Source organism: Uloborus diversus, chromosome 1 (assembly GCF_026930045.1).
Source record: "Uloborus diversus isolate 005 chromosome 1, Udiv.v.3.1, whole genome shotgun sequence".
NCBI lineage: Eukaryota > Metazoa > Arthropoda > Arachnida > Araneae > Uloboridae > Uloborus > Uloborus diversus.
In genome coordinates, this window is record NC_072731.1 from 133,562,234 (window position 1) to 133,585,571 (window position 23,338).

Here is a 23,338-nt window from a genome sequence, read left to right on the forward strand (position 1 = left end):
CTATTCGAGCTCGTTTCAAACCAAGCGGCAGGGGAACATTTCTTTCCACCAAGATTCGGGTGGTTCCACAAGGGATTCTAAAAGTCAGTAATGAATGGAATAGGCCATTAATGAATGATTTTTGACAACAAATTGCCTCCTCCAGGCTTTGGGGGTGTTGATTTAGAAAATTTTCTGTATATGTAATAGGTGTTGCAAATAGGGTCACTAGGTTTCCATGCTATAAATATAAGTAATGACAATTATATTTTAATTCGCTGTTCTTTAGTTATATACTTAAATGTTAATGTATTCTTATAATTTAAATTTTGAAAAATCCTCGATTACCCTACCATAAAAATAAACTCTATTTTCCATATCTAAAATATAAATTTTAAAAAATTCCAGATCGGAATAATGTAAAAATCTATATTTTAAACTGTCTTCTATTTCAGTACATAATCCTTTATTATCATCAAATTCCTCTTGCAATTCACAAGATTTAGAAACCGAAATGGGTATCTATCCTAACCTGTTGAACTTTTTTTCTATATCTGGTCTACCACAACGCAAAAAAGTTTCACAACTATTGATATCTGCTCGCATTTCATCAATGTTAGACAAATGCCATATTAGGGACAACGATGCTGCTCATTTATTAACAGCCTATGTAGATGCAGTAAATTTAAATCCAAATAACCTTATGATCAATAGTACATCCCTTAAGAGAGCAAGAGAAAATCTTCGAGAGGTAAAATCAGATTTCATGAATTTAAATTTAGATTTTTACTTTCTTCTATATCTAATATATAGAAGAAAGTATTGGATTCGTGCAAATTTTCGAATTTCGAATTTTGACGGATTCGAACGTTTTAAGGTGTGCTGAGTCCATTTCGACTATTTTTGGAAAATGCCTGTCTGTCTGTGTGTGTGTGTGTATGTGTGTCACGTCTGTGTGTGACCAGTTTTTTGTGGCCGCTCTACAGCAAAAACTATTGAACGAAATTTGGTACACATATGTGCCCCTATGTGAACTTGTGCCCATTGGTTTTTGGCGCGAATTCCTCCAAGGGGGGTGGAGCAATGGGATGTTTTTTGAGTTACGCGTGCTTGCTATTCCTCAGGAAGTAACTGGCGGAATCAAACAAAATTTGGTCCATATGTTGCCCCTAACAGGAGCAGGTGCTGATTCAATTTTGGTGTCAATAGCTCAAACGGGGGTTGAATTATAGAACGTTTTTTGTCGTCAATTGTGACTGCTGTATCTCAAGAAATAACTAACGGAATCAAACAAAAAATTTTTGACAAGTAGTCCTTAGTGGGTATAAGAGCTGATTTTATTTTGGTGTCAACAGCTAAAAAGGGGGGTAGCGCAATCGCTCGTTCTTTTTTTCCATTGTGAGTGCCGTATCTCAAGAAGTAATGCTACGTTCTGATTGAAATTTGGAATATATGTGAATCCATACGTAAACAGGCTTTGGTTCAATTTTGACTCCAATCGCTCCAAGAGGTGTTGATTTTTTTTTTTTTTTTTTGCGAATAAAAATAGTTTTATTAATGCAACAATAAGAAAGATAAATCGTAATAGATTGTCGTCTGCGTATTTCTCGTGATTTTAATTGTATGGAAATGATCGGAAATATTATCTCAATGATTTAAAATTTTTAACTGTTGCCATCTTATGTTTGTTAATAAATAAAATATTTGTAATTAATTCAAGTAAGGCTTTTAAAGTAACTTTCCATTTTCGCTCTTTGTTTTGTTTTTACAATAATTCAGACATTGGGATGGTCGTCAAGTATTTACATGTGTAATTTTGTTTTTGTTAGGAATATTGCTTCCTCGTCAAACATGGGGAGGGATCAGAAAAAGGAAAAATATAGAAGAAAGTTTCGTGATGGCCACAACATACTAGTTTAGTTAGTCCCTGGGATACAAAGCTACATCTAGATGTAACTGGAAAAAAACGCCGATGAGCTTACCATGATAGCTTCAGGTCCCAATGTTAAACAGCTACTCAGAATTTCTGAGATATTTCTTCAGTTGTATATGATATCTTAGCTGATTGCTCTTTATTGCTAACTGTTCAAGCTGTATACAGCGGCTTACAATACCGGCAGTATAAATTGTGCATGTAATTTTTTAGAGCAAAAGCTGAACGGTGATATATTGCATTTGTATTGCTATCATCATGCGCTTGAAATCGTACTGCAGAGTGTCTTTAAAGAAGTTCTTGCCTTTCTTAGTTCTAGACTCGATATTCCATTATTTAAGCGCTTCAAAATTCAAAAAGTACACATACCACTTAAATTCTAAAAGAAGAATTTGATGACATATTATTGTTCGTAGAAAGCGGAATTAAGAAATATTACAGAGAATTCTCATAACGTGTAATAATATTTCTTGGTGAAGTCCTCCCTCCTACAGGGATATGTTTTCGGCAACCTGGAGCTTATCTGTGAGCAAGATGAGTGGAAAAAGGAATTTATTGTTTGAATATTTATATATTTAGGAAACAATTTAAATTCACCTTACATGAAGAGAATGCCCGTGAATGCTGTTTTACAGTTAAATGTTGTATGAAAATATAGTTTTTCGCAGCAACCCATTCTAGGCCTTTTAAATTAATATAAAGTCTAGTGTCTAAAAAACCTGCAGCGTACAAAATGATGACAAACATGCAGAAGAAGCAGTGATTGAAAAATTCATAAATCACTTATGGTACTTAGGGGATGAACTAGTAGCTTTGTCCGTATTGGATGAAGGAATTATTTTGGAGATAGGAAAAGAATACTTCAAAAAAATGCTTGCTGAATAGAAAGACGTGTCTGATGACTGTATAAAAAATTTCAGATAACAGTAGATGATTTGGAATACTTTCTTAGTAAAGATCTTCCTCTTTATAGAATGAATTACAAGTCAATAAAACTGTTTGATAAGTTACAAACACCAAATGATGTTTTCTTATTTGATCCTGATTCATGGCAAAATGAAGGAAGCTATTTAAAGGGAAGAGGGAAGAGATATTGTTAAAATGCTGAAAGATGTGAATGATACTACTGAAAGAGGAGCACAATTAATCGAAGAATTTCACAATCAATTTACCAAATATGAGTCACAAAAGCAGTTTAGTATTTTACAGACAGTCCAAGACTATCGGGAAAAAATGCACACGATTGAGATACATTGAGAAAAGCGTACGATTAAGGTAAAGTTTCTAAAGCACTATTTCATTCTTATTCAATGTAAAATCTTTAGACGATATGAAGTAATTAAAAAGGTTAATTTTAGTGTTACCTCGCTGCACAAAAATATTTTGCAAACATAGGAGAAACGATGTACGGGATCTGAAGCAAAAACTCGAAGATTTGTGGGAAAATTATCAAAAGTGTTAAAGTTCAACGTCCTAGAGGCACGTGTTATTATTGACCGATCGAGTTCAAATTTTGCACCGATTACTTTTTAACATAGTGTCACAAAACTAGGGGGCGTCACTTGTTGAATTCCGAAAAAATAATTTTCCCATATAAATAAGGACCACCCTAATATACATATTACGTAAAATCTTTTTAAAGATATATTTTTGGATTCGTATGAGCGATTATTAACCTAGAAATACCTATTCTTGAAAATTGATTCTCTTTATTTCGTTATATTTCTCAAAAGAAAGGTTACTCTGAGAAAGATAAGGAAATAAAATAAAGCAATTTGTACACTGTATGAGTTTTCGTTGAAACAAATTACAATGAGAAACGTTTAACATGAAACCAAGGGGACCGAAATAATTTTTCCTGCGTATATTAAATTTCACAACTTACTGTCCGGACCGCTACTTCTTCGTGTTTTTCACTATTTTTCATTTTAAGCGCTTTCGTGTTGAAGGTACACTATACACTGAGCTGCAGATTATCCTTGTGTATATTATCGAATTTGCGAATGATTCGAACAGTTCACTTTATCAGCCGATTTTTGTGGATCATCCGTGCTTTAAAAAATAATTTTTAAAAATCATTGACAAATTCGTGCATTGCTGTTAAATATTTTTTTAAAAATTGACATTACTTTTTGAGATATATGCGAAATAATCCTGAAACTGGAATGTACGATAATTCCATAAGAAATGAAAAAAAAAAAAATTGCATGCAGTTTTAAAAAATAACAACCACATAAGATTACTTAATCCAGAATGTTATCAACCTCTGGTAAATGAATAAAAATACAACATTTTATAAATCTAGTTAAAGATTTATAAAATGTTGAATACATACAACCCAACATATTCCTCCCCCCCCCTAAATCTACCCTAACTCCTCTTCATATGATATGATATCTGGTAAATGTCGTTCTTTTCTTTCTTTCTTTCTTTTTTTTTTTTTTTTGTGTGTGTCATTGCAGATTTCGTCCTCTTCCCTCATTTAATCTTTGACGTCATAGCATGTCATGATATAAAAAAATACCATACCTTCTGAACCGTCATAGTACATTTTTTTGCACATAATCAGTCTTTTTTCGTGCCTGAGAATTATCAAGTTTCTGCTTTTGGTATTTTAACATAATGACAACCTAAAATAGAGGAGGGGGGTACCTTTACTTATTGTTCATCATTTAAGTCTAAACACCTGTCATTATCATTAAAATTTAAGCAAACTAGTTTTTAGCTGTATTCAAGTCTAAACAATCCAGTCATACGTTCCAGTCCAGATTTCTGATACACCAGTTTTATGCAAAATTATTGCCAAACTGTAACAGATGTAAATTTGCACATTAAATTAAAAAATGAGTCATTTTATTATAATAATGCGGAAGGCTCTTCGCTAATGTTAGTTATTGACCTTAAAGTTGCTTTCGTTACAATAAGTATTGTCTAACTGAAACAAAAGTAGATTTACACATAAATTAAAAATTAAGTCATATTTTATAATATAATGCGAAAGTTTCTTCTCTAATGTTGGAAATTAACCTTACAGTTGCTTTCGTTACAATTGATATCTTTCGGTAATAAAAATTGATTTACACAAATTAAACTTGAACCCGTGTTGCAATGCCAAAAGGCGATTCCCTTAATATCGAATATTGCCATAAAGTTGTTTTTGCTGTAGCTGTTGTCAAGGTGTAAAAAAAAAGTCGGTTTACAGAAAAAATTAAATTGAATCACGTTATTTTGTCAAAACCATTTTTTGAGGCGTATTTAGCTGAACTTTTCAGTATATTATTTGACGTTTATCAAGACTTCTCTCTTTGTAAATAACCTGAAATTGATGTAAAAGTTTATTCTGTGCCTAAAATCGTAAAGTAAGACCACGAAAATTGGCAGGTGTGTAATAATATTCAGCATTACTTTCAATTTAAAATTAAAAAAAAAATGTTCTCCACAGTTTCAGCTCCAAATTCTCCGATGTGGAGGGTGGGGAGGATTAACTCACCTATCGTCAGTCAATGGGCAGATGCAATGTCTTATCTGAGTTGCACTTTCCTGTGTCTTCCGGTTGCAGATGGCATTCGGAAGCAATCGTTTTCCAGACCCGAAGCAGCTCCTTGTGCGTCGCTGGATTTGCTGAGGATCGCAATGCTGTATCAGACTGGAGCAAGAACTCCAGGCGCTCCACTCTGACCAATCGCCTGAAAAAAAAAAAAAAAAAAAGAAAGAAAGAAAGAAAAAAACGAATAAAAATGCGTCGCCAACGTGTAAAACACACAAAATGCCAAAAAAAAAAAAAACCTTGAATTCTGAAATTTTGAATTCAAATTATGTTTTTCGCAATCACGAATTGCGACAGGACCCTGCTCGGGGGGGGGGGGGGGCTATTGTTTCTAGAAACGGCTCCTGTCCCCCCAAGCCTGCCCCTCCTCCTAGGCGGTTAGGTGTGCATAGTTGTGAGTGTGTGTGCAGGCGGGTGTGTAGGCGCGCGTGCGTGCATTTGTAAGCTTGTGTGTGTGCGTAGACCTGTGTGTATGCACGTAGGCGTGTGTGTATGTGTGTAAAGGCTTGTGTGTATGAGCGCGCGCGTGTGTATGAGCTTGTGTATGTGTGTGTGTGTGAGGATTCTATTCGTATTAGTAAGTACAACAACAACCACAGGAACATTGTTTATCAATGCAAAAAAAATGTGAGCTTATGGATGAAAATAATCCGACAGAAGTACAAAGACGAAAGCATCTGCCATAGATGTCATCCATAAGCTCACTACTTTCGCGTCGCAAAAGGGTTTCTTGTGCCTCAAAACATGAGTCTGCACTTTCTTGCAAATTTTTGCATTTCATCTGTTGTTTAGTTATCTGTTATGTTTCATTACATGAGTATTTATTTATTTCTTAATCTTATTTCTTCTGATAAATCGAAAAACGTCATTAGTGTAGCAGGCAAATAACCGCTCTGGATGTCTAATTACTCAATAGATAGCGCCACTGAAAGCAATTGAAATTTGTATAGTATAAGCGGTGCCGTGTATCGAACAACTAAATAACTAAGGCTGGAGATCACTTATTACTCTAATGGCCAGCAAACTTCATTCATTTAAGGGAAAGAGGGTAAAACCGGAACCCTAAAGTTTGCAGACTTCCAGAAATAAGAGATTTTAGCATAAAGGAACAAAATTTTGTAAAAGTATACACTACTTATCTATTAATGCAACCACAGTTTCAAAACTATGAGTGTTTTTTTTTTTATAATTTTTATTCATTTTTTTTTTTTTTTTTGTAAAAAAAGTCATTTTACTCGGTTTTGCCCCACTAGTGGGGTAAAACCGGGTACACATGTTATTGCTATAGGAAAATAAACTTTTTTAAAAGTTTCCACAAAATTCTAGTTTTATTTAGTGACATATGTTAACTATTGTCATAACATACTAGAATAAGTATAAAAGACGCATATTGATGAGTTGACAGTAAATTTAATTGTCTTTACCTTTACTTTTTGCTGTAATATAAGGCCATCGACACCAGTCACAAGTAAAATAGTTATCTTCTAGTGAAGCTTTCATGGGGTCCAACGACGACATTGGGTGCATTGGATCCATCCCTCACCACCCTTGGAGTTGGAATAAAGCTCTTTGCAGTAGATGCAGGCAGTATTGTCCTTCTCTTCAATGGACTCATCCCTCATTTGCTCCTTCGGTTTTTCTTTTCTTGGACGCTTTTTGTTTTCTGTCTGTTCCTTTTTGGAATCTTTATAATGTTGCCTTTTCTTTGATTCGTTTATCTTTCCTTCAGATTTTTTTTTCTTCCGTCCATCTTTGGTCTTTTTTCCATCATTTTTCTTTTTCTTTTCTTCTAATGTTGCCTAAAGATGAATCTTGTATGGGAGCCCGTCAAAATGACAGATTTTCCTTTTCTCTTGTCCTTTTTCAGCTGCATCTTGCTCTCAGTGTATAGGAGTAGTACCCGGTTTTGCCCCTCGGTTAGTACCCGATTTTGTCCCGCATATACAGCTTTCATAAAAAAAAATGCCGTCATATGACTATAATTTGACTGAACGCCGTCATATGACTAAGAACGCTTCAAACAATTACTTAAAATGATAATGAACGTAATTAAATGTTGTACAAACAGAGCTATATGCCTTTACTGTTTCAGAAACACGATTGTAGTATAATTTGTCTAGTTTTGTTCAAAAATTGTAAGCAAAAACCACTCAAACAGAATTTTCTTCACAGGAACAAAAGAAGCGAGTCTAGTGCGTTCTAATTTAATGGCCATTGCTTTTTCATCAAGGTGGAAGGTAACTCCTCTCTTGTCCACGTGATTGCTGTGCTTGCAGGAGCTAGAAGGGGGTACCCGGTTTGCTCCTGACTTCCCGGTTTTACCCCACTTTCCCTACTCTCATTTTCACGAAACACATGTTTTATATTTAATTTACAGCAAGAAGAAATTCTTAATTTTCACTATTTTGTGTTGTCTAGTAAAAATCTGCTTTCAAAATATTCTTTGCTTTATATTTTGAGCAATGAATTTCAAAAATGTAATCTGTAAAGCTTTTAAGATGGAAAATAAATATATCTGCATTTAAGGAGTCATTTTTTGCAATAAATAACAAGCTAATGGTGCTAAAACTAACTGAATAATTAGGTATAACTGTATAATTACGTATACTATGTGCGTTTGTGTGTGTAGGCATGTGTGTTTGTGTCTGTGTGCAGGCATGAGTGTGTGTGTGTTTGTGAATGTGTGTGTTTGTGTATGTGTTTGTGTGTGTATGTGTAGGGTGTCTGTATGTATGCGTGTGTATAAGTGTATCTACGTCTGTGTGTGTGTAGGTGCGTGTATGTATGCGCGTGTGTGTGTGTGTAGGATAGAGACGCAACCTGGAGACGGTTTTTCGCTAGAGGAGCATCATCGTGAGGCCGGTCGACGCTGGTGCTGCAGAGGGAGGCGGGGGAAAATAAAATCGTAGGACATCAAAACAGTCAAGTGAGAACAATAAGCAATCGTGATTGCTCAAAAAAAAAAATCAACCTCTTATTTTTTAACTAACCTGGCAACATCAGCGAGGACGTCGTAAGTGTAGCGGCAGCTCTTCTGGGACATAAGCAAGGTCTCGTTTCCACGACTTCGGTATGCCTCCCACAAGAAAATTTCCTATTTCCTTTGCATTGGCGCTTGCGCACGCGTACAATACTCGCGTCGCAGGTCCCATTTCTAACGCAAGAACTCCATTCTGACCATGACTCTGAAAAGAGAACAAGAAGTTTATATGCACTGCTAATTCAAATCACTCTCTTCTACACATTCCTCTATTCACAATCGTGGGTTGACCCAAGAGTAACTCGCAGTTCGTTTTTCATGCAGTAACTTTTGTGTCGTAGCCAGGAGCCTGCACAGAAATTTTAGAGCCCGCCGCAAATGACTTTTACGGGCTCCTCTGTATATTGTCTACTCTACGTCCGACATATATTTCACCCCTCATTTTAATAATCTCGGACCCCCTTCAGGTTCGAGCACGGGCCAACAGATATCCTTTCTCCCCCTCCCCCCACTTCCCTGTGCACGGCCCTGATCGTAGCAAGAAACTCATACGCTATTTATCGGAGTGCGATACTCTTGAGTCAAAAAAAAAATTATTTTCAAATAAAAAAGAACCGACTTCAAAAAACAGAGGGGTACAAAAAGTAAAAAATAATTGGCCATACTTACATTCTATTTCCTACCCAAACATATAAATCAAATTTATTTTACAATTCCAGTACAAAAATCATCTAAACTAAACACCCAATTGTAAAATAAACACTGATTTTAATTACTATACGATGACTTATTTTAATACCTTACTAATTATATACGATCTCTTAGTTTTTAATAACCATTTGAAGTCGGGGCCTCCTATAAACTACTACCTAACATAACTGAATAGATTTAGTTTTAAAGACTTTCGCGTTTTGTTAAATTAGTCTTTAACTCAGGATTTGGTGGGTTTTCAGTTACGGAATTGTAAAATAAATTTGATTTATACGATTGGGTAGGAAATCGTATTAAGTATGACCAATTATTTTTTACTTTTGTCCCCCCCCCCCCCATCCCTATCCCCCGACCTCGCTTTCAATCTTCCCTTTTTCGTTCCGCTCACGGATCCTCCTCCTGGAAGGTAGCGGGAGTGTCCGTCCTCGTCCATGGTCCATGTCTCCCGGAATCGACTGTGCACAATTCGCTTTGGACAGAAACAACATCTAGGGTCCACACACACCATCCAGCTTTCTTCCGCTGTCATTCAGTTGAATTTTAATGTCTAGCATAGAACTTATGTTTTTCGCGATTATCATTGTGATAAGAGTCATTTGTAAGCACAAGAAACATAACGAGTAGTGTGCTATCGTACGATTCGTGATCACGAAAAACATAATTTGAATTTGAGATGTCAAAATTCAAATTAATGCCAGGGGCTGTACGGCTGTATGCTATATGTTGTGTGCTGAATGCTTTTTTTCAACTTTTTTTTTTCTTTTTGTACCAATATTAAAATTATGATTTCTGAATAATGTGGGGAAAAGGTAATTGAAAATTAGTATTTAATGATCTTCACATACATAATTATAAACAAAATCATTGATCGAGTAACGCTCTGACGTCACCAACAGTAACTCGCGCGATAGTATACGAGACGGCATTTTTTCATTGTTGTATCACTTAAAATTTAGTAATTTTATTTATATTCAGATAACATATTTTCGCAATATTTGAAAAGCAGAGACGTGCTTTGTTTTGGCAAGGCAGAATTAGACCCAATAAACAATGGGGTCGTTTCCACAATTTTAAAAGTATTTTTTTCTGAAAGATCATGCTTAAAAACATAGGATCGGACCATTTTTTGATAAATTTGTCAGCGTTTAATATTTAAAAAAAAAAATACTTAAATCGGAGCGCTTTCATTGTTTACGGCTTCTGCCGATGACATCACAAACGATGAAATGCCATTCAGTGTTGCCATTCACAGTGCAAAATATTTAATTCGTATCTTTACTCACGTGTATTGGCAACGCTATGGTTGATAGCAAGCGCAGAGCGCAATATTTAATTCGCTGCTTGATTATCATAACGTGGAAACGTAGTAGAAAGATGCGGCAAAGTGCATCATTTGTGACGTCATCAAGACCACGCCTTGTTTGAAAAATCAGACATTTAAAAAAATTTATTAAAAAAACTGTTGGGGAAAAAAAAGTATTTTCTGGGTCCATATTTTTTTTTTTTTTTTTTTTGCTTAGTCTATCCATTTCAATGACTAAAAGTAGTACTTTTGACTGAAGGAAGCCACCACATTGTTTTGCTGGTCAGACATTGAATTAAGATAACTTGGCCGTCCGTTTTCAGTTCAAGCCATTATGGCAAAACAAGACATGCGTCTAATTTTGCCATAATGTTTTATTCTGCCGAACTTCATCGAATAAGTACAGTCATGTGACCTTATATGAATGAAGAAAAATTTAAACCCGCCATACATATTATGACTGGTCATTTTCCAGATCAGGTAATACGAGGTATATACATAAAAAAGAAACGGTAACAAGAATGCGGTAATAAAGCTTTTTCGGAACAATTTGCACCCGTACACTTAAAGATTGTATTTACTGTGTATACCTCCGTTACAGTACTTTTATTTGTTACCAATTTCCAAAGTCCCAGTTATCCAAATATAACCAAATAAAAATCCATTTTTCCATGTGTAAATTTAAAAATATATTCTGTCGTGAAACATGTGAGGTGGGGGGGGGGAGAATATACGTGCAATATACCAGACAGCCCGTTTATTACATCCTGAGACTGCAGTTTCGTTTTTATTAGGACTCCTCAGTCAGGAATAGTGATTAACCGAGCTGGAGGCAGATGTCATCTCATTGAAGCTGAGAGTGACAACAAACTGGCCAATAAAGTAAATTTTTCTCACCAGCAAGTGTCCTCAGGTGATGAATTTATTTTTTCCTCAATCAAATGTTTCCCCAATCTGTCAACTTTTGCGATAAATCTTTCTAATAAAGAAGCAATTTGCATCCCTCATACCATGACGGGGGATTCTCTAGCTTATAAAATAAACTGTGAACTTAGGGGACACATATAGCCTTGAAAGGCTTAGTACTGCCGCTGAAAGTGCTATATGAAGCACTGTTTCAAATGTATTTGATGTAAGCTGAAGACTGAAATTTTATTCAACACTTCATTAAACGAATTCTACACATCAGAGTCTCATTGTAATGTAACACGGAGCACTGAACACTTACCTTTTAAAGTTTGTAGAAATTACTTGGAATTTTTTTTAAATTGGTGTAAATATTTACCTAATCCTTGCAAATCTTCGGACATTGTTTCATCTATCATTTCTTTTTTAACTGCTGAAAAAATTAAAAATATTTCTTATTAATAAAAAATAATAACGAAGTATATTTACATTATTTTCAATTAAGAATTATTTTAGCGTAAACCACAAAATTATTTTACTCCCAAATATTCTTTCTTCATGCATGCATACTCATAAATCACAGGAACTTTGTCCAGTTCTAAATGAACCTATTTTTCAATGTACCGTTTGTGACATTAGTTTTCATCCTAACTCATATCCTCTATAATATTTCATGCACTCCTCTTCATCAGTTAAAATAATTGTTTCAAAACGGAACAGAGTGTTTATAAGTGTGAGAAAATAATAGTTCCCGTGGAAACGATTTCAAATTCATTTTAATTGTTTCAGTGAAATCAGGCTCGTAAAGTTTTTAATGGAGAATTTTGTAATATTCAATCCCGGTGATTCGATACGTATGCATGATAACGAAACAAAAGATATGTAGCTGAAATGCAACGAAAATGCCACCTACAAGAAAAACGGGCTTTGTATATAGATATAGATAAAAAGAAAACTGAAGTAAAATTTGTTGAAAAAAGTTGTATGATTTTTTGATGTCAGGACTGACTGCCTTAGAAGCAACATGAGGAGAATGAAAAGCAGTTCCATACTTCTTGAAAATGGGATCGTATGTTGATATTCAGTTTGAGGGGGTCTCAATCCAAATATTATGAGAACTTTCCAAATTTAAGCTTGAAGATATTGAAACCCTTTTTTACAGTTAGATGAGTAGTTTTAAATTTATTTCGGAAGGGTTCACTTCGACTCCCTACGTCCTTGGCTGAGATGTCCCTTGTGAAAAAGTTTATTCTGGTGGGAATTATGCTAATATATGAATCAAAAGATATTCTGTTAGGAAAATTTTTTTAGATATTTAAGAGGAACCTTTGACTTTAAATAGGACTGTAATTATTTTTAGTTGATAAATACTTTCAGCAATACAAATTAAATTGGTAGTTTCAAAACGTGCGTTCAAATGTACACACAAGGAATCCTTTCTAATACATAAGATATGGTCTGCTTGTTAAGAGCACATCCATTGCAAAAGGATTCCTAGTAAACCATAAAAGTGTACGTGCGTCTGCAATATAATATCCATATTTGTGCACTGTCTATAACTTTGTTATTACTGTGTTCAATGGTCAAGTTAATTTAATTCAAGTAGGTAAGAGTTGAACAAAATAATAATAATAATAATAATAATAATAATAATAATAATAATAATAATAATAATAATAATAATTAACTGGTGCACGTAAACCATTATAAGAAACTTGAATCTTCTGCGCGTAATTAATAAAACTGCAAAATTTTCACAAGTTTGGAAAAATCATTTCATGACACAAATTAAACTTTGCTTCGAGAGAATTATTTATTAGGTCACTCACCAGCAAATCTAACTGTATGGACATCGACATAAAACATTCCAGGTGGCAAAATTCCTTTTCCTTCTTCTAGTGCTTTGACGAATTCGAACCCTACCTGCTGAGCTCCGTCTAGTAGGGGGCGTTTTAAGAGAATGACGCATTTCACAACTACACTACCATTTCTGAAAACAAGAACCATAGTTAAAATTATGATTTTACACAGAAAGTTTTTCCAACCCCTCGTGGAAATTCCATAAGGTACAGAGAAATACGCTGTTCGTGAACTCATTTAAAACTCACAGAAAACTCTACATATCTAGGAAACCAGGCTGAGACTACAAGCAAAATAAATAGGAGAAAGCACTTATTATATTTTAAGCTTTATTTGATTGCCTGAGAGTCAATTTTTTTATATATATAACGATATAGAGAGAGAAAGTTATTATTATTATTATTATTTTTTATTTGCAAATCAGACTTTCCAATATTACTGAATTTTAGAGTCACAAAAAGTGTGACTCCTAACTAAATGCATGCACTAGTTTTTGTTTTTGAAAAGTGCAAACTTGGAAACTTATTTGTCAATTCTGCTTCCCTCCAGCATAAACTTTTCCCCATTTTCTCTAAGTCATTCGACCATTCAATTCCTACCGAAGAGCAGGAATTAGTAAATCGAGGGAACAAGTCCACCCATTGACTTAGCGAAAGCTGAGACACAGACGCCAAGTCATGTGACTCAACAACGACGAAAGGTTGACATGCTCTGCGTTAAACTAGCGAAAGAAACCCGTTTCGTTCCAATGCTTTGCCTTAAAATTTATATCGTGACTTGGAATCTTTGCTTCACGAATGAAAGTCTTCATTCCCTCCATTTTATCTCTTCTTAATGATTATTACCTTTCTATAAATAACAATATAGCTAAGCAAGATTCTCATGAAGCAATATTGCCAACTCATGTTTACTCTAGATAATTTTTCGATAATTCGAACGTCAGAGTATGTTGTGACTCTGGTACAGTAGGTTAAATAAAATATGTATAGTTGTACGATTTATCTCAATCACATTTTGTTGAGATTAATGAATCATTTGCTCTTAATTACTTCAAAAAATGAAAAAAAAAAAAAAGCGAACATTGCAATACTTAGAAGAACGCGGAACAAAGAAATAAATACACAAATTCTGCAGACAATGTGGGAAGTCCAGATGTCGAAAAGCATATTAAAAATAGCTCAAATATGTATACACACTCATGATAAACACTTCAACATTTATTAAATCTTCCTCGAGCGGCGGGGAGAGCTTTACAACGGTCCCAGCATAGATAATGTCAACTACTGACTGCCCTTCGGACTAATTTCAGGCATAATAATGCTTTCCTGCAGTTTTATCTTGACGCATGACGCATGTTTCTTAGAAACAATTTTATACTCGTTTTATGCCGACAAATTGAAATACAGGACTAGTCCAAGTTCAATCCTAAACTGTAGTGCTAGGTTTTTTCATGTAGGACAGCATCTGATAGAAGGAAATTGAAGTAAAATTACTTTTCCAACATCAGTAGCGTTTCGAGGATGAAAACTTGTAATTGTAATTAGGCCATAAACTCATTTATAAATCAGTTGGATTATACGGATCAATTTCGTTTTATGACAGAAAATTCAGGTGAATATTTTTAATCCTGGATTCTGTTAAAACATGCAACTTCCTGCACCTTTCAAATGATCTTGAATAGCTAACTTTAAGCTCTCCCCTAAGATCTTGGTATACATGGATGCATTCACTGTTTCAGTTGCAAATTTCAAATTTCCAACTCCTTTGCTGGATCATTTTGAAAGATGCTGGAAAAATGCATTTTTTATCAAGACTTTTCGCTCTTTATAAAATTAAATCGGTAAGCGCAATGCAAGTTATGTAGAAATGATTTTTTGCTTAATTTACAAGTTTTGATCTCCGAAACATTACGGATATTGGAAAAGTAGTTTCCCCCCAGTTTCCTTCTATCAGATGCAAGTACTACGTGATAAAATCTGGCTCAAAAGTATTGAACTGGAAACTATCCTGTTTTTAAAAATTATCGGCGTAAAATGTTAACAAAATTGCTTCTAAGAAACCTGCTAAGCATTACTAGGCATAAAATTCGTTAGGAGGGCAGTCAAAATTGGCTTCCTCTATGCGGGGCCATTGCAAAGCTCTCCCCGGAACTCGAGGATTTAATAAATATTGAATTGCTTATCATGATTGTATTCACTTTTGAACATATCTAATGTGGCCAAATTCCAAATATAAGTTATTTGGAATTCACATCGATCGCAAAATTGGTATATTTAATGCTTTGTTAACTGTTATCCTAAATATTGCATTTTTCACGTTTTTTTTTTTTTTTTTTTTTCCAGTTTTTGAAGCAATTGAGAGTAAGTAATGTATTAATCTCAACGAACGAAAAATACCATCATTGCATAAAACATACACATTAAAAACATTATTTTCTCACTTTTCCACCTTTTCTCAGGTGTATTTAAATTAACGAGCGGTAGTGTGAATCTATTTAACGGAAATAAAAACTAAAAGTGACCATAACCTCCACCCAGAAACGCCAACTAGCATTAAAACAGTTATAATCATTATACCGTAAAAGCCATAAAATAGCAAAAATTTTAGGCATTTCTCCTTAAGATAGCCACATGCTAAAAATTTGCAAACTTCTTTCTATGTCTCAGTTGATTTTATAACAATAAAAAACTATGAGAAGCAGCAATAAATTCAAACATTTCAAGCATTTTATATGAGTTTAATACGTTTAACCCATTTCCCCACCCTCCACAAATGAAGAATTCATTACATTAAAACCTTTCTTATGATCTGTCTGGTCCTATATACATGATCTGTCTGGGAAATAACGTCAGAACTTTGATCAAGTCAAGAGACGTTTATTGATCCGAATTTTAAAATACATATAAAGGTTCCAAAATAGACTCTTCCAGAGTCAGTTTATCGTCTCCAACGAACGAGACTGCCGATCATCGTGAGAGTTGGGGTAGGCATTTTCGTGAACCTTCCGTGTCCGGTTGAGCAAAAGATGGCCGTCATGTTTTGCACGAAACTCGGTATGTCCGAAGTGGGAGATTTTCCCTTTATAAAGAGAACTTTTAGTAATGGTTGTTCAAAAAAATGACAAGATTCTTCTGTTCACTACAAGGGATTTTGAAGAAGCAAGCGTTTTTTGAGAATCGTGAAGAAGTCAGCGATGGACCCGTTCCAGAAGTCCATCAGCAACCAATAAAGACGAAAATGTTGGAATGAAATCATACTCATAGTGTCCGTTGAGCCCTTGAATGGTACAGGCATTCGATGTGACAAAACGTTCTATTCAAGAGATTGGGATGAATTATTTTGGGGTGTTTAAAGTGCGCGAAGATGGTCACTAGTCTAGTGGTCGATATTTCAAAGGGGTCAACTACACCTTACCAACTTACATTTTTGTCGTGATTTTTGATCACGACAAAGACTTGCCACCAGAGGGCGAAACTGGGAGCCCTCAGTTTATTCTTGTCACCCTATTTGAAAACTAGCATGAAAGACAATCATTTTGAGACATTTAACAAAATGGAAGTGACTTGCACTGAGGCTCTGGACATAGGGTTGGACTGAAAGTCCAACTTTGACTCTTTCAGTGTCCGAAAAACTCTCTGGAAGAGGCATATCCAATCAGAAGGAGTATATTTTGGAACCATTTAATGCATTGTAACGGATAGATAAATAAATGTCTTCTAATCGACTCACTGACCTTACTTTCGGGACAGACCATGTATTGTATCAATTTTAATAAGAAATACGTTTTACGTCTTACACATGAAGCACATATCCAATAACAATTTAGCATATTATATATAGACGTTATTAATCATCTTACGTGAATTGGAATTCACTGCTGGTATTATAGTAGCCCACTAAACTGCTGTCCATGAAAATAATATCAAGCTATGAAAAAAGAAAAAAGTAATTAGAAAAATGTAATGCTAAAAGAAATAGTATAGCATTTTGTGAATGTATATGTATATATTTTTCTTTGAGACTTCTCTCATAAACGTTTACAGTTTTCAAAAAAAAAAAAATCATTGCTGTTAAGTATTTTTTTCAAATCTATACTGTCACTGTTTCATCAAAATTATGAAGTTAAAAGTTATGCTGATTTGTTAGGCATTCACATTTTCTTCGTTTGTAAAAGTTGTTAAAGAGAAAGATCAAGGAAAAAAAAAACCTCTTAAATTTTCATTCATATTATATATCTTAGACCCGAAACCAATCGCCAAAAAAGTTTTCAGTTTTGTCTTTCTCAACTTTGAAATAAATAAATGCACGTGGTTGTGGCATTTGAAAATAAAAGCTTTTTTAACAGACATCAACTATTTTTTTTTTTTTTTAGCTTTAGCAATATGCAAAATTCAGCAACAAGTTTGCCATAATGTATAGAAAAACCAAACTTTAGAATATTCTCACCGAATGTCTTAATTCTGCAGCCAACTGCAAGTGACCGGTCGATGAGGTATCGCCCAGCTCAGAGCTAAAATCTCTGTTTATAATGCGGAAGTGTGCTGCAATGCGACTCACACCTGGTTCATCGACTGTAAAATGGAGTAAAAGAATTTAGTGTTTATTTACCTGAAGTGAAAGCGAAAAAGAAATAATAAAATAGAAGGGAAGTGAAAAAAAAGACAATAGAAAGGCAGCACCTCAGCACAGCATTGTTCAATCTTTTATACCAAAATCCGCACCTAACATTGGAATAAATCTCGTGGGCCAGAACACGTATTAAATTTAAATAATGTTTGATTTTTTCCCAGATAACATGGGAAACTCAAACAAGGAAAGATAATTACAAACCACGAATCGTTGTCATTACTATCAGCTTGTTTCATTAATAAGAAGGATTCCATCTGTTTTTCAGAAACCAATTTCTGGCTAGTTGGCTCCAAATTTGCTAAAAATCATTCTTAATACCGAATGAAAATCATCGGTTGTTTTGAAAAGTTCCAAAGTGTAGTTTTTGATTCGTAACAGTGAACATAACAACAAGTCACATGGATGGATAGGCTTCGTAAACCTAATATTTCTTAAGCTTAATGCTATCAGGGGGGGGGGGCACTCGACTCTAATATCTCTAAAGAAATTTAAATCAATTGAATGAAGATGAAAAAGAAAACTTGCTTCAATTCTGAAACTTACTTATATATCTTTCATATGAATGCCTTTATCTTTTAAATATTGTCAAAGGGGACCATTCCCTTGGATCCCAAAACCTAATCAGCAAAGGTTCCTATCAAAATATTAGCTACATAACAGTTATTTTTTTAACCTTGTTATTGCATTCCGGGTTTAACACTGTTAGGGTCTGAAAAGAATTGTTCATAGGCGTACATGAAAACATTTTTCAAAAGTAGTCAGAACAGGTTGAACATCTTATGTTCGAATCCATCACAAATCGAAAATTTTTCCCAATCCAATTCTTTCTCCCGTGATATTTAGATATGGAAGAAAGTTAAAAACTATCCTAACCAAATTAAGGCTGCAAATGTAACGAAAAATCCTAATTGAAGATATTTACATATTGATTATGTATTTATGTTATGAATTGTGGATGACAGATACTTCCGGTCAGAGCTTATTTTCAAACAAAATAAGAGTGTAAGAGCTCTCTTCAAAACTAATTTTTATGTGTAAATTGCCTGAATTTCCTCGATTATAAGAACCCCCCCCCTCTCAAAAAAAAAAAAAAAAAACAGAAAAGAAAAGAAGCGTTGGAGTTGAGCTCCCGTGAGTTCTCATAGAAAACTCCGCTTTCGCTTAAAATACTTAAGATAGCAGTTTTCTAATCTGGGCTTTATGCTAATACGTAATTTTTTCTTCAACTGACAAAACTATAACGTTCCATTGCTGCTGTAAATTGTATTGCATACAAACATATTGCTGCAAAGTTCATAGAAATTCCCAATGATTCCATCCAATGATTCGCCTTGTTAAAAACTAATGGGGTTGTTTCCTTCAGTCAAAAGTAGTACTTTTAATCACTGAAATTGATAGAATAAGCAAAAAAAAACATGGAGCTAGAAAATTCTTTCATTTTCCCAACAGTTACTTTTTAATTAATTTTTTAAATGTCCGATTTTTCAAACAAGACATGGTCTTGATGACGTCACAAATGATGCTTTTTGGCCCATCTTTGTACCGCGTTTCCACGTTATGATAATCAAGAAGCCAATTAAAATTGCGCTCTACGCTTGCTATTAACCATATCGTTGTCAATACACGTGAGTAAAGATGCGAATTAAATATTTTGCACTGTGAATGGCACACAGAATGACATTTCATCATTTGTGATGTCATCAGCAAGAAATGTAAACAATGAAAGATCACCGATTTAAGTAATTTTTTTTAATATTAAACTTAAACAAATTATTTAAAAAATTGTCAGACCCTATGATTTTAAGCATGTTCTTTCAGAAAAAAATACTTTTTAAATATTGGAAACGACCCCATTGCTAAAATTTAAATAATAGTATTTAGTAAAAAAGAAGTATATTTTCTGAGACTTACTTTCATTTTCTATAGGAAACCATGGCAATCCAAATATTAAGCCACCTCTCACTGAAAAGCAACAAAAGTGACATTGCATAAATTCGCATGTAGTTTAAAAAACAGACTTTTCCTCCAAGTATCAAATAATGATAAAAGATTGTATCTGAATCTTACTTTAACTTTAATTAACATATATTTAACATATTTTTTTTTAATGTATAGCTCACATATTTTTATTAGTGTATTTAGCTTCAAGAAAAACCCGGGGCTTGTAAGAAGGCACCAATAATAAAAACTGGAACAACACAGGTATGAATTTATTTAATTTTGTTTCATATTATAATCGTTTCAGAGTTTGTTATTTTCATTGTTTTTTGTATAAATACTTTAAAAGTTTTAACTTAATAAGCATTTTTAAACCACGTGAAGTGAGAAAATTAGACTAGCTTCTGGAATAAGAAAGAAACAAATGTAAGCAGTATTGACAATCAGCATGTTTAAGTAAAGTTTCTGTTCTTAGATGAGATTGCAAAATCTGATTTTGTCTGCTATAGTGTCTGTAAGAAAGACTCGTTATTATAACTTCTATACTGTAGCATGTGGCACCAAAAGATGGAGCTGATTTGCTTTCTGCTGGATGTATTAGATGGTGGTATATGAGATGGTATTGTACTACATTTTGGTGCAACATGTGATTGTTATGATGTTTACTTGGTTAGGTTGTGTCAAAATGTAGTAAAATTATGCACCATAGTTTGCAGCCAGCAAAGTAGCACCATCTCTTGATGCAACATGGCACAATTTTTTTTTAGAATCTCGGTTGTGCCATATCTCAGTGAAGCTCGGACAATTTTCAGAGAAATATCCATACCTGCATGCGCGATGACGACCACTCCACTGATAAGTAGTGCCAGTACCGCAACCATGGCCAGCGTCGTGGAAAGACGATACCATAAAGACGGTAATGCTTTGCGAGAGCTCGATGAAGGTTTCCTGAAATCCAATCTCCAGATGTTGAGCCCCGGAACTTTGGTCAACTTGGCAGCACTTGACTCATCAATGACCGAGGTTGAGGAGAACTTTTGCCTCTTAGATTCTGCTCGCCCGATCTTACGAGCTTTAGCTGGATCATAATAAGCTGGATTGTCAAGCTAGAACAAAGGGCTCTATAGTAGAGACGTTTCAACCAATTACTATAATTGTATCTGATCTGTAGATTCTTAGATTCAGCTCGCCCGAACTTACGAGCTTTAGCTGGATCATAATAAGTTGGATTGTCAAGCTAGAACAAAGAAGTGCTCTAGACGTTTCAACCAATTACTATTATTGTGTCTGATTTGTAGATTCTTAGATTCTGCTCGCCCGATCTTACGAGCTTTAGCTGGATCATAATAAGCTGGATTGTCAAGCTAGAACAAAGAAGTGCTCTATAGTAGAGACGTTTCAACCAATTACTATAATTGTGTCTGATCTGTAGATATTCTTAAGACAGTCATAAAAGTCTAAAAATCTGTTCACATTTAGAAAGTTTAAGAATAACTTTAAAAAATACTTTTTAGAAATACACTTCGTAAAACACGTGGCGTGACTTGTTGAACTGCCTTTTGACATCCCAATGCACTTGGTTCAATCAAATAATTTGTCCACAAGAGAGAGAAAGTTTGCAGTAAATAATGACGATGGATCAGATTAGTCAGTATTGTAGCATGGCAGTTGGTGGTGCTCAGTCTCTGCACCTTTTACGAGGAACACAAGAAATATTTTGTGAAGTTTAGCATTAAAGTCAGCTCAGTACATTTTTCAAAAATTTTCAGGGAGATACCAAAATAATAATAATAAATAAATAAATAAAATAAAATAAAATAAATTAAGGAATAGAGCTGTTTAAAAAATTTAAAAAAAAAAAGATTTTTAACAAACATTTTTGCCTGATTGAAGTGTGTTTCAAATCGTTCTGTGGAGGGATAGTATCCAGTAAGTATCCGATTATGTTTTTTTTAATTCATAGATTGTACTGATTTTGATACTAAACTTCTTCTCTTTTTGTAGCATTTAAAAGCAATAATAATTTACATACCTATTTATACATCAGATCAGGGACGGATAGAAGTGAGGGGCGGGGGTGATCGCCCCTCTCTTGACCGGCACTTTTTCTAAATTGAAATCCTAAAACTCAAGTGTAAGCCATCTTTGATGACGCTGAGGAAAGTAATGGGTTTCGAAAATTTTCGGTAATTGAAGTTTCAAAAAGGCAAATTTAGACGATATTTGCCAATGTTTGTAAAAGCAGTTTGGAGGCCTTCCTCCGGGTATTTTGCGAAATTTAAATCTTAAAGAAGCGACTGAACATGCCTCAGGTAGTGTTGTGGGAAAGAATGGGTTCAAGAACTCTCCTCCGATATTTTTTTGAAATTGAAGTTCCTTAAAGCAAAATTTTCGACGACCTTCGATAATGTTAGGGTGAGGGAGAGATTTCAAAACATTCCCCCATAATAATTACGAAATGGAAGTTCTAGCACGCAATTTTAGAATACATCTTTCAACTGAAAAGGAAATGAATAGATTTGGGGACTTCTTTGGCTAAATGGCTAAATCTCTACATTTCAATTGTTTTAGATAAAAATGCAGTGACAGCTGTTGCACCTGCCTCTCAAACATAGATAAATCTTATACGTAAAAAGAAGTAAAATAAAAAGTAAATTGCCCCCTCCTCGAAAATTTTCTGGATCCGTACTTGCATCAGATGGCTTTATATATCAAGCATGATTCCAAAATAATAAAAATTTAATTAAAAAATCATAAAGTTCCATCGTTACAAAGCTCTATATGTGCGTCAATTCCACTAAATTATCCAAATAAATAAATTTATTAATTAACAATGCAACTGAGGAAAAAAAACAAAAACAATGCTGTAGAAATTTATTCCGAACCAAAACAACTCTATTGTGCTGCTAATGCTGGGTGACATAGTAGACGCATAAAAGTAGGTCTTCACTCTTTTCTGTCAACACAAACAGCTATTCATACCGTGTTATACATTCAGTAAATATTGTTTGAAAGTAGACTATTTTTACTTGAATTTCATTGAAATTTATTGTATTGATATAATTTGCAAAACAACAGGTAGAAACTTTTTTAAAACAAATTTTGTTATTAATTAAAATTTTTGAAAGGTGGGGCAGAAATAGTTAAATGTGAAGCGAAGCAGGCATAAGTCACATTCACATATGAGAAATGCTTAATATTTTAAAATAGCAAAGTAAATTACTTACACGAAGCAGAGACACCCAACTAGAGGAGGGGGGGGGGGGGTAATGGCACAGGCTGCGACACTGAAAATTTTTTTGGGGAAAGGGGGTTGTTTTTTCTTTTTTTTTCAGGGGCTTTCACTCTTGGGGGTCAGTGGTATGCAGGAGGTGCGCCATTGCTTTTAAAAGGATAGGCACCCCTATACGAAATAAAGGCATTTGGAGAGTTAAATATGGATGACTTTAACGGTTCGTTCAAGATGTTAAAAACGTTAACAAAATCATCCTTACTAATAATAAAGCTCAAAGTCTCTCTGTCTGGATGTCTGTAGGATGTCTGGATCTCTGT

The 23,338-nt window shown here is 34.3% G+C and overlaps 1 protein-coding gene across 1 annotated transcript; it reads right to left on the minus strand.

Annotated features, from left to right (window-relative positions):
- Window positions 1-4,843: 4,843 nt before the first annotated feature.
- LOC129235151 (uncharacterized) lies at window positions 4,844-21,004 on the minus strand. The gene is made up of 10 exons (XM_054868845.1): window positions 20,987-21,004; window positions 20,613-20,892; window positions 19,760-19,810; window positions 17,666-17,790; window positions 17,079-17,146; window positions 13,189-13,349; window positions 11,739-11,789; window positions 8,450-8,644; window positions 5,403-5,598; window positions 4,844-4,847 (listed from the first exon to the last, which is right to left on the minus strand). Exons 1-10 carry the CDS (start codon window positions 21,002-21,004, stop codon window positions 4,844-4,846), a joined length of 1,149 nt encoding a protein of 382 aa, XP_054724820.1.
- Window positions 21,005-23,338: the final 2,334 nt, after the last annotated feature.

Excerpts from the sequence above, each read along its gene's own strand:
- LOC129235151 (XM_054868845.1), bottom strand. Across the intron at positions 19,811-20,612 it reads GGTCGTCATCGCGCATGCAG|TGAGAGGTGGCTTAATATTT; the intron begins GTATGGATATTT and ends GTTGCTTTTCAG. Across the intron at positions 17,791-19,759 it reads GTTTCCTATAGAAAATGAAA|TCGATGAACCAGGTGTGAGT; the intron begins GTAAGTCTCAGA and ends TCCATTTTACAG.